A 12,550-nucleotide genomic window follows, 5' to 3' on the forward strand; every position below is an offset into this window, starting at 1 on the left:
TCTTTAAATCTCTAATATCCATGAGAATGTACTAACCCAGACTTCAATAGTCCTAAGAACATAAGAAAAGCCACAGTGAGTCATATCAAGACCCTAAATCTAATATCTCACAGCGACTCTAAGTAAGATGCCTAAAGAACACTAAGAAAAGGGCTGCCTTATTTGATACCTTCCTGAGTATCCTCTCCCAATACCAATTATTTCTAGCCCATGGCACTTCACAACCACGTGTGGTTTCTGGCTATAAGACACTTCAGCCAATTTCTCTTCTATTCATCACAGTTTGTCCTTGAAAGTCTTTGCTACTCAGAATATCACCTAGCCAACAAGTTCCACCGTTCCATTCTCCTCTGTGAAATGTCATCTCTTTTTACTTGCTCTGAACATGATTCCCACCAGTTTCATTAGTGAACTCTAACCATGCAATACACTAAATTCCATGTGAATATATGTAAGAATAAAAGCCTACACTAGCATATCTTAAACTGTAAGCTGTAGGAGGTAACCAAGTGTTTAAATACAGGAATTATATTTACTAAGTCTGTTCCGAATAGCTACATATACTCCATACATACAGGACTTAGCTAAAAGAATTGTTAATATATCACTGTGTTTTGCAGTAATTCAGAATCAGCCATGAATTTTGAGGAGGTTTCCCATCATATTAAAGGAAGACATTAGAAGTTTCCAGAGAAGGCTGTGCAGATAAAATAAGTGTTTCAATATAAGTGTTTAAAAATAAAACTGAAAAACAAAAATCTAAACATTTTATAAATACATCAACATTTCAAAAACACTTGAAATGTTATCTACATCTCCATGTAAAAAGAATATTTCTATTTTACTACTACCTTTAAAGTATCTCATAGAATAAATTACTCGAAAAAAAGAACAGAGTTACACTTTACCTTGGAAGACGTTCTGCCTCTTTCCCTCTCACTTTTAATGCTTTGAAGTTTTTTTCCCAATCCTGTTTGCTAGAGAGATGTGTATTCACCAGGGTTTCCATGTCTACTTGGCCAATTACAATCCATTCCTTTTCAACATTATTTTTGATTTGATGGAGAAAAAAAAAATCCAGACTAAAAAAGTCCATTTCTCAATAACATTAAAATACTTAAATAATGTTTTCAAGCTAGATTATCTTTAACCTTCGTGCTCCTTCAATTACCTACAGATTCTCTTAGTGCAAAAATCAGGAGGTACAAATGGTTTGACATATTCACACATTTAAGGATAATCAAAACAGATCTTGAACAAGAGTAAAAAGACAGCTATAATACTGAGGTTTCAATGGGAACTGTGCATATGCTTCAAAATGGGTATGTGATTAAGTAGCTGGCTTAACATGGATGGACTTACTAAGCTTTTGCTTATATGCCCTGCAGAAAATGAGAAAAATGCACAAATGACATTGCTCAGTTACCTCTAGAATGTCTGAAGCTTAAAATGATGCAAATCTTAAAAGGAAAAAAAAAAGGTATGACTCAGTCAAACCTTGAAAATACCTTGAATTGATCAGAAACTTCCGTCAGCCTTCTGAACAAATCCTCTGCTTTACTGAAAGCAGTCAGAAATCCGTTTGCATTTCTTTCAGTCATAACAGTGAATATAGACTCTTCTTCTGCTTCACTTACTCCCCTAAACTGATTTGGAATGGAGATGAATCTCTTCATTTCTCTATAATATCTAGCTCGTACTTCTTCAAAAGGAGGTCTGAATTGCAACCGGCCTTGTCTAAAAGGTGAAATAAATCATACAAAAACTAACATTTGAATGTAATCTGTGACAGAATACTTTCTTAATACGAAAAAAAAAAATCTTACTTGAATGTTAGATCAATATTTATTTCTGGTAAATTCTCATTTAGTGCTTCCAAGCCCATCTGATATTGATGCTCCAGAGCTTTGTAAAGTTGATGATTCCAGTGCTGTCTCCAAGCTTTCATATCACACGATTTGAAACCCTAAAATTTAACAATGTTTATTTTTATTTTATTCCTAAAACCATAATTATAATCTGAAACTGAGCACAATAAAATGCCTGAATACCAGGATCTTAGTAAAATTCAAAGAAGTATCACATCACTGAAACAAGCTCCCCAGGGAAGTGGTCACAGGACCCAGCCTGTCAGAGCTCAAGGAGCTTCTGGGCAATGCTCTTGGTCATATGCTTTAGCTTTAGGTTGTCCTGCAAGAAGCAGGGAGTTGTACTTGGTGGTCCTTATGGGTCACTTCCAACTCAAGATATTCTATGATTCTAATACCAGTTTGAATGTTAAGAAGATCTAGAGCTATTAAATTTATTTTGAATGAATATAGGAATAAAAAAACCATCCAAATCAAAGCAGTCTCTATGGCAGTTCAGCGTAACAGCTTCACTGAGGTTCATCTCCCATTGGTTCACTATGAGATTCCTCAAAGTTCCTCTAAACTGCAGGGGACTTTGCTAGAAATAAGACACAGAGCTGGCTGGCTGAGAGATCTAAACCTGTACCACACCTTTTATTTTCCTATGATATACAAGCTAACTTTTAAAGAGTGTTTTAGAAAATTCTTGTATGTTTCCACAGGTCAGCATTAACTAATGAGCAAATATAACATTTTATCTTAAAGAAGATTTTCATTGCAATCTCTTACATTGCACTGTAAGAATATGTAAAGCTGTATCATACGCTCAAGTCTGTAAATGGTCAATTGTAAACCGTACAAGGATTTTCAAAAAGGGCCATATAAGTTAAAAAAGAAATTAGAGACTTCCTCCAGCTTAACAGGTTCTTATTTAATGGGATAGAGATTTTTAGGCAGGGCTTTGGAGGCAGTCCAAGGCTGCTGCAGGAAGCTACACATTTAACGTCCATGCTGCAATTCAAGGCTGCCCAGACGAACTCTTCCAGCAGAAAGATTCCAGAGACTACAAAAATTTTCAATTGTTTCACTTGAGCCTTAAGACAATTATAAATAAGGAGTTTAAAGAAACATGTACAATCCTGATGACAACAGCAGTAAGACTATACCATCTTGTAATTTTGGATGGTGAAAACAGAATACACTCGGTTAAATTTTATCACTTCTTGCCAAGGACAAAAATAAAGTGACTGAATACAGTTTAATTATTTTACCATATAAAATATTCTGTAATACCAAAACAACTTTCAAACAGATCTTAAAGAAGATATAGATTATGAACTTTGAGAAAATATGCTGACTTTGAGATTAAAATTTGTAAATCAAATTTCAAAAGAAATTACAGACCAAAAGGTGAATCGATGCACTTATTATTCATATTATCTTGAGAAGATGGAAAAAATTTATAAGAAAAATACAGTTAAAATACTGCATTTATTGACTGGGATATACCAACTAAAATAATCTGGGTTTGCATTAAAAAGGCTAAGAACACCACATCTGTCTAAGAATATAGCCCTGTTATTGCTGAAGGCTATAGGAAAAATTAAACTGACTTGAATAATACCTCAAAATAGGTTAGGTGATAGTAATATCATCCAGTTACTTGACAAGACAATATTCTTTATCAATATCTCAATCATCTTACTCAGTGATCTTAAGGGTCTTCTCCAACCAAAATGATTCTATGATTCTATTCTAAAAGCTGACAGTTGATAAGTGAACAAATAAAAATGTGGCTTTTTCATTATTTCTGGCCGAAATGTATTTTAATGCTAAATTGTATACATCTATTCTGTTCTGCCTGCGGATCACTCATATCTGTACCAATTTCTTTATTTTACCTTGCATTAATGGCTCAGACACAACTGATCTAGGTGACCTACAGTTTTCCCATTCTGTTACCTAACTCTTGTCATCTGACCAAGTGTTCTTCTTCTTCCATTACTAATATGACATTAAAAAGATTATCCTCATCCCCCTCACCTGAGATTTTACCTCACACCTGGTATCAACTAGATAGTACACAGTCAGTTTTCCTGACCTAGCTAGTAACTCCTTAACCAAAATTAATTCAATCATACTATGTTTGACTCTTAAATCTTGATTACTATTGAAATGTCAAATGTTCAGAATTTGCAATATGATAATGAAACCCTGCCTGTGACTCAAGGCTGGCAAAACCAGTTCTGAGCTCCTGGAGTCCATCTTTCCAACGCTGCTGCTGCCGAAGTAGATCAATATTCATGAGAGATATAACCTGTTAAAAGAATTTTAAAGGATAATAAACATTTATCACCACATAAATGAAGGAAAAGGTGAAGTAAGCTATAAGAGAGATTATTTCAATTTCACCTGGAAAATCTACCTTTTCAATGAAGTTTGTGTGCCACTTTCTTAGTTTTCTGTTTTCAGTGGAAAGCCGTTCAGCAGCAGCTTGGAGTTTTTGGATATAAGCTTCGAGTTCTCTAGGATTATCCCATGTTATTTGACCTTTTCCTCCAGGACCAGATTTTGAATGCTTGAAAAACATACATCTATTGTAAGGTTTAATGATGAATATAGTCTACCAGCTAGCATACAGGAAGCAATAATATGAGAAAGATGGGTTTACTCTTAGTAAAAAATGGAGGACCTCCCTCCCACAAAAAAAAGGCCCACCGATTTCAATAAATCCTAAATAAACAAAAGGTGTTGCTTTTATGGGAAGGCTACAGTTAAACTCCAGCAATAACCACATAAAAAGCAGCATAGGATATGTACAGATACCACTGAAATTTAAAATACAAAGAGGAATTTTTTCACCTTAATTATCTGTTCAAATGCTAGAGCAGACTGTAACATCATTGGCTTCTGACTCTGAATCATTTGTTGATCAATAGAATTATAAAAATGTGCCACCTGTAAAAATTAAGAGATTAAATTTACAAGAACAGATAAAAATATTCATTTGCCAGTAAACATAACAGAGGATATTTCTGAAAGTATTGCCCAATTAATATCATTACGAAATGAGAATTAACAACAATAGTAAAATGTTTACAAAAATATTGTACATATGCAAGGCTAATGGGATCCTATCTTCTAGTGATTAATTCTAACAGCAAAAAGAATGCTACTCAAACATCGGAGGCGATTATACTTACCATAAGGAAAATAGGCTCAGTCTCTGATTTATTGTAAGTGGAACAGTTCCACCATTTTATGCAAATGTAGGCATGTAGTGCCATTTCAGAGGCCTTCAAGTATCTAAGACATCCGCCAGGGCATGACACAAGGCCTAAAAAACATCCGTTAACTTCCAGATTGGCTGCTGAAGTAAGAGGGATATCCTACAACTTGGTTTACTTGTCCACACACAGACATCTGGTGCTTTTTTGAGATGCCTAAGGTTTCCACTAGGTCACCAGTCAATAATCCAGATGCCCGGGTATTTTGTAGGTCTTGTGTCACCTCTGCCTCAGTAATGCAGGTGTCGCAGATACCAGTGACACCACATGTGACACTGAATTTAGCCTGTGTATTTACATAAGAATTTTTACCAATATATACATGTTTATTCTTGCATCTTACAGTAACAGAAGAAAACTTCACATGGTATTTCAAATGAAATATAAGTGAAATAAAAACTTCTGCAGCATTGAATCCAATCAAAAAATAAACCGCCCAAAACAGACATTTCTATTAAAATGTTTATTAATATATTTTCAGTTGAAAACTAGCAACAGTGAGAACAAGCTAGTCCATTTTATGACATTTTCCTTCAGTTATAGTAATCAGAAACTGAGACTAAAACCAGGAGGCCAATTATTTACTCATCTCATTTTTTTAATATTCATACAGTAACTTCACATAGCTTAAATACTATGATTCATTTGGTTTCAAAAGAAGATACATTCCAAAATTGCAAAGCATTTCTTAATTTTTGTTCTCTTTTAAGGACTTGGTTAATTTTTTCAAGAAACAAGTCATTTCCATACAGACAAACACGGCAAAAAGCTTAACCACACCATCAGAAAAGATAATAGTCTAGGAATGTTCTACCTCTAAAGCTGGGAAGTCAGAACAGAAAGTTATTATGACATCTAATCTTATACCTGTTTGAGGATGACCGCCTGCTTACAGAACTTCTGTGCGGTGTTTGCAACATGCTGTATTTTAGCTGGTATAGCAAAGCCAAGTGCTGATAGCTGACGTACTTCTCTTAGGAGAGTCACCAAACGATCTGAATAAAGTATGTTTAGCGTCCCAAAAACGTGATCCAACTCCATTACAGGACTATTAGCTTGGATGCTAAACCAAAACCAAATTAAACATATTACTGAATATAATTTGATATTGATCCCTTCCTAGGTGCATTTTATAATAAAATAATAAACAATTCTAAAAAGCGTTATGTCATTCTATTACATTTTTCTGTGTTTATTAACATTTTAATTTACTCAGATAATTATTCTAGTAACCTTTCTCTTAATTCAGAGCCACTGAACACAAGATGAACAATGCCTATTGGTTTTGCTCACAAAGTTTTTCTGGCTTGTTAACAATAGTTAAGACGTAATTCACAGCCAGACAGCACTTCTCAAAACCACTGGGCCCATCAGACTCTCCCAAGCAGGCGCTGTACAGGCCCCACCCTTCAGCACCACAAAGGGGAAGCAATTCTCTGAGCGAACCAAACCAAGAAACAGCACTTGGATCAGTGAAACATTCTGGGATACACAATCAGATGCTAATAAGAACATCAGTCTATCCTTAGATTTTGCTCTATTTTTTTTTCTACTGTAGTAATGCTTCCACTGTCATCCTTTTAGGCTTCTTTCATAAAAACTTGAGCTTTACTCATTTTTTCACTTTTTGTCTCATCTTTTTCTAGTTCCCATATCAATTGTATTCCTCTTTGCAGTGAGCTACCTCTCTTCTTCTCCTTTTAATTCATCTCTTCACATCCTTTAAAATCCCACAATAAAAAAAATTTACAATACTAATAAATTAGATGTCTGTTATTTATTGGAGTGCTGAATCTGCTTAATTGTTATATTTTTGTGTTTTTCACAAAATAAAACTTTATATCCAAGTATCAACTCCTGTATTCTCTGAAACCACGAACAAACTCTTTTTTTCAGAGAAAGTTTGCAACACTGAGATGCAGACAGAAGCTATGTGGCCAATCAATTAAAAAATAATTGTTGAAATATATTTTAATGTCCCATAGAGTAATTTCATTATTTGGGGGAAAAGAATTCATGAGGTTTAAATCTATTTTCTTACTCTTATTTCATCTGCTCTACTTAGACTGTGGAATTTCTTGTGAATAGCAATTTCTTTGTCACTCTATATGTGTATCTATATATCACAGCTATACTCTAACTTCATCTGGTTTCTAGACATTATCACTATATGGATTACAATGGAAAACAAGTAGTGACAACAAGTAAACCAAACATGGCTTTCACTCCACGTGTTACCAGAAACTGAGAGATTAGTTATTACTGGTACACTTCAGCCTACGAACCGAGCCTGGCAGAATGATGAAATTATGATGAACTCCTCCATTTTGTTTCTCCACGCATTCTTGGTTCTGTAACATTGTTTATTTCCTTTATCAAGTTCTATTGAATTACACCACACTACAGATTTCAGCATAAATGTTATTTAAACAAGAATGTATTTACCAAAGGCCTGACTTGGGATTTGATACTTCTGATTGGATATTCCTAGACCAATCATCAAATTGTTCTTGTTCATATACTTTTAACTGTTCCAGAAAAGAATCTGCATTTCGGTGAAAAGTCTGAAATCCAGACAAGTCAGACAGAAGAACCTCTGCCAGCTTGATAGCATCATCCACCTTAAATACAATCACAAAGAATGGAAGCTTAACTTCCCAGTATTCAATTAGAAAAGAAAAAAAACACAATAAAAATCAGTATTATAAAACATTCAAATGAAATTCAAAAACAGATTAGGAAAAAAAAAAATAAAGTGAATCCTGAATCATGTCCCAGCTGTTCAAATTCCCATTACAGTAAACTGGCTCCGAATAAGTCGTCCAACACAGGTGTCTGCACTGTTAAGACAGCCCAGAGTATCGCACGTGGTCTTTAGTTACTTCTTCATACAGGTACAGATCTCACATCCCTCTTTTGTTGTATCTATAAGGTCCATGCCAATGCTCAAAGGTATTTAACTGGGATTTCACACTCGCATGTGGACAAACTAATCAAAACCCTAGTCAGTGCAATCAGCGGACATTTGAGAGCAATTAAAAAACTTAGCACAGCCTAAAGCAGACACAGAACTGAGACACATCAGCCCAACTGCTCTCTAGATCTTTAGCAGAACAAGCAGAAGAAATAATTGTGAAACCTGAGTTGCTGCTTTTGTCTCTGTAGGACACATAACAAAGCAATACCTTTAGGACCTTCACTCTTGGTCACATTCAGCTGAAATAGGCCCTTGAGATTTCTGCAAATCAGAAGTGAATGCCAAAATCTGGGCTAATAGTACTTCTGGGATAAATAACTTCTATTCTCATTCAAATCTATAGTTACTGTAAATGGCACTTATGTTTACAGAAAACATTTTGCTTTTAATTAGTCAATACTTTCCAAAAAAAGTTCCAGAGTTTCCAACTAAAGTGTAAATACAAACTAACAGAAATAACATAAGTCAAAATAGAGTCAAATATGTTTTAAACTCATGCTGTTGTAAGAAAACACAGAATTGTTTGACATTTACTTTTATTACAGTCTCTGTAGTAAATTCCCTGGCAGGCACTGACTCAAAAAAGCACTACCAAGAAATCCCTTTGATTTCAAGGGGACACTACACAGGTTAGTAATAACAAGTGAGAATTAGGATGTCAGAACTTGGCTACCTGTAAATCTTAAACACAATTTTAAAATGCAAACTGGAGGGTAACATTTAACAAAAACATCCCTTCTCAGAATTTTGGTCTTTTTTTTTTTTTTTTCCCAAAAAATAATTGTCATAAAAGCAGGTAGTTCCTTCATGTATTATGAAAAGACTGTCTTCTGGGTCAGTTAATAAAATTCAACTTAGCAAGCAGCACCACTGATAAGGAATCCTGACTGTATAACTCTTGGGAAGGTCACTGTTTTTCTGTGGGGATTTCCCCACAGAAACCTCAAATGTAACATGCTTTATGTTCTACAATAATATCGTGTCTAAACAGTAACACAATCTGTTACCTTCAGCTCCAGCTGCCGTACCCACACAATATTATTTACAACTTCAGAAAGGTTTTTGCCTGACAGTGGTCCAGAAACATCACCAGGAACACCATGGCATCGAGTTTCAAAGTCTGTCTGATAGTCTAACACAAGCAAAAGATTCATGTTAGATCAGAAACCTAACAGAAAAAGCTTAAAATTATTATTGTAGTTATAAAAATATACAAGGGATACTAAAATTATTCTAAAAGTAAATAAAGAATTCTAGTATTTGCAAAAAAAAGTAACGCAATTAAACACTTTTAAATACATTTTTACCTTTGACATAATCTTGAAGTCTTGCTAGCAATGTTTCCCTTTCAAAAAGCAATTCTTTGCTTATATTTGGATGTTTTATCAGTTCCTTATATTTCTGAAATGTCTGAAGAAGCTGTAACATGAAGTATAAAAATGTTATCTCTTTCTCCTGAAAGAAAGCTAAACAAATTCTGACACGACTGGTGGGTGCTGTTCATAAGTATTGTCTTTGGCTCTAACTACACATTCCTTTGCTCTGAGCTGACTCCTTATGAATTCAATAACTTTATCTTTAGGAAACTTTACAGACTACAAAAATACCCATACCTGCTGAGGACTGTCCTCAATTTCTGAAATAAATTTCTTCAATTTGCTTGCTATTTTTTGTTCTGCTGGTGCGATAATTCTTTCATACTGGGAGACCGCTGCTTTCCATAATGGCTAGAGATAATGAGTTCATATGTTAGTTTAGGACCATCCATATACATCATAAAAAATCACAGAAAGAATATGAATAAATTAAAAATAAGCATTATACCTCTGTGTAAGGATTATAGTGTACAGGATTTAGGCCAGCAAAGGGTTCAAACACTTGGGCAAAATGTAAGGCATTTTGTTCTCCAGCTGGTAAAAATAATGTAAGTTTTTCATGCAGTGTTCTGACAGCTAGCACCTATAATGGAAAAAAATATGTTATAGATCCAACACATTTTTACATAAAACTTACATTTAGAAGCAAAAAGCACAAGCAGCACATCCCATCCCTCTCCTTCTTACAACAAATTTTTGAAAGGCTCAGGCAAACATGGATTATGGAATGCTATCTGACTCTGAAAAGGCAATAAAAGTGTTTTAATGACCTTCTTTAACTTAAAAGAATGTTGTTTACCTAAGGAAACAAATGTGTATAATTCAAATTTTTACCTCATCAAGACGTTTGCCAAGTTTCGCCAACAATTCAGGGAAATATTTCTCATTTTTCCATGGATGTGGAGTATAACGTTGCCACAGTTGTCCAGTTAGGTACTCACAAGCTGACACCCACTGCTCACAAATCAAGATGCCAGCCTTGAGATTTTCTTTAACACTATGAAAAGCGTCCTCCCACAGCTTCAAAGATGCTAATTTTCTCTGAACATATCTACCTAGCGAGCCACCTAGAACACAAAAAAGTATACAAAAGCAATATGTTAAGTTTGTTCAAAATAATCCCTTTAAACTCTACACCAAGCTCCAAACACTTTTTTAAAAGCTAGCGTAATGTCTTAATTTCAAACCACGTGAATGTATCAACAACTGATCATTCTGTTTCAGATTTAATAAATCTCTTAAACATCTCCAAGTTAAACTGAGGCTGGTCTGATGGATTTGGATTCTGGAATCCACACACAAGCCCCTGTCTGTGCCAGCAGTGATGGCAGCAGCTGGCTGCCCCCAGCCAGCCTTCCCCCACACACACGTCTGGCTGCAGCAGATAAACTCATTGTCTTAGGCCTGTCCCAGACTGTGAGGAACAAGAGAAGAACCTCTCTGTGTGTCCTGCTCTCACCTCCACACAGACGGAATCAACTTTCAGATGAGGGTTTTTAAGGAAATAAACTTTCTTTCCCAGGAAAAAGACAAGTAGTCAAACAGAAACAAGACAAATCTAATTCACAGACTGAAAGGTATCGAACTCCATTGTGGTATTTGTCATCTTCCCAATCATGTGTGAAGAACTGGCTGAACTATTGGATACTATAAGGCAATTAATATTCATGGATTCAGGTTATCACCAGTGCCTTTAGGAGGAGGAGGCCTGTGCTCAAGGATTCACTTTTTCTCTACTGTTCATTTAATAAAGACTGCACAAAGCTTTACCTATGACATCCAAGAGATTATGCATGCGTGGCTGTGGATAAGGATCATGTTCTGTTTGTCTCCACACACCATCAAGAGTATCTCTGGTAGTCTCCACCAAATCCACAACTTCAAATAATGAAAGACTATCCAAGTTGTAATAATCCTAGAAAAAAATACCCTTAATGCAACTAGCACTGTGGAAACATTTATACTTTTCTGCAGCTGACAGTTACTTCTTGGCTTTTGTTGCTTAACAGAATATGGCATAATCCTATCAAAAAACACAAGCATTTCTGTAAGTTTATTCATTTGAAATTGTATTAATATCTGAAGTGCTATGCGAGCAAGTGCTTTACAGGTGCCTAAAATTTTGCATTATAGTTATTATCCTCTGCATTTTCACTTTTCCTGTTTATAACTTCATTCGTCAATTTCTGGTTCACAAACTGTAACGCACTGTTGTATTTCTACAGCAGCTTTTCTGATTCAATGGTCAAATCTGCTCCCAAGTAAATGCTGTACCATTGTCACTAGAAACTACATAAATGTTATTTAAAATTTTGCCTGAGAAAAAGTAACTAAAGAGTTCATATAGTTAAAATAATAGTCCCAAGCACAAACTCAGGCTGGGCGGAGAATGGACTGCGAGCAGCTCTGAGGAAAAGGACTTGGGAGTATTGGTTGATGAGAAGCTCAACATGAATCACAATGTGCACTTGCAGCCCAGAAAGCCAACCGTATGCTGGGCTGCATCAAAAGGAGTGTGACCAGCAGGTTGAGGGAGGTGATTCCGCCCCTCTGCTCTGCTCTGGTGAGACCCCACCTGGAGTCCTGGGGCCTCCAATGTAAGAGAGACATGGACCTGTTGGAATAAATCTAGAGGAGGCCACAAAGATGATCAAAGGGATGGAGCACCTTCCTGTGAAGACAGGCTGAGAGAGTTGGGGTTATTCAGCCTGGAGAAGGCTCCAGGGAGACCTTATAGCAGCCTTCCAGTACCTAAAGGGGACCTACAAGAAAGCTAGGAAGGAACTTTTTACAAGGGCATGTACTGATAGGACAAGGAGTAATGGCTTTACACTGAAAGAATGCAGAGTTACATTAGATATAAGAAAGTCTTCACTACGAGCATGGTAAGGCACTGGAACAGGTTGCTCAGAGAAGTTGTGGGTGCCCCATCCCTGGAAGTGTTCAAGTCCAGGTTAGACAGGGCTTTGAGCAACCCGGTCTTGTGGAAGGTATCCCTAGGGGGATTGGAACCAGAAAATATTTAAGGTCCCTTCCAACTCAAACCACTCTATGATTATA

General features: G+C 35.8%; 1 protein-coding gene across 1 annotated transcript in view; it reads right to left on the reverse strand.

Annotated features, from left to right (window-relative positions):
• DYNC2H1 (dynein cytoplasmic 2 heavy chain 1) overlaps positions 1-12,550 on the reverse strand; it is a 166,825-nt gene that overhangs the window by 150,073 nt on the left and 4,202 nt on the right. Inside the window, exons 5-18 of the mRNA XM_065630345.1 lie at positions 11,261-11,405; positions 10,325-10,557; positions 9,939-10,073; positions 9,728-9,841; positions 9,422-9,533; positions 9,122-9,246; positions 7,583-7,758; positions 6,005-6,200; positions 4,713-4,808; positions 4,276-4,428; positions 4,069-4,167; positions 1,827-1,966; positions 1,509-1,737; positions 909-1,036 (exon numbers count right to left, since the gene is read on the reverse strand). Coding sequence (XP_065486417.1) covers positions 909-1,036; positions 1,509-1,737; positions 1,827-1,966; positions 4,069-4,167; positions 4,276-4,428; positions 4,713-4,808; positions 6,005-6,200; positions 7,583-7,758; positions 9,122-9,246; positions 9,422-9,533; positions 9,728-9,841; positions 9,939-10,073; positions 10,325-10,557; positions 11,261-11,405 — 2,081 coding nt within the window. The remainder of the gene's footprint in view (positions 1-908; positions 1,037-1,508; positions 1,738-1,826; positions 1,967-4,068; positions 4,168-4,275; positions 4,429-4,712; positions 4,809-6,004; positions 6,201-7,582; positions 7,759-9,121; positions 9,247-9,421; positions 9,534-9,727; positions 9,842-9,938; positions 10,074-10,324; positions 10,558-11,260; positions 11,406-12,550) is intronic.

Source organism: Caloenas nicobarica, chromosome 1, assembly GCF_036013445.1.
Source record: "Caloenas nicobarica isolate bCalNic1 chromosome 1, bCalNic1.hap1, whole genome shotgun sequence".
Classification (NCBI taxonomy): Eukaryota; Metazoa; Chordata; class Aves; order Columbiformes; family Columbidae; genus Caloenas; species Caloenas nicobarica.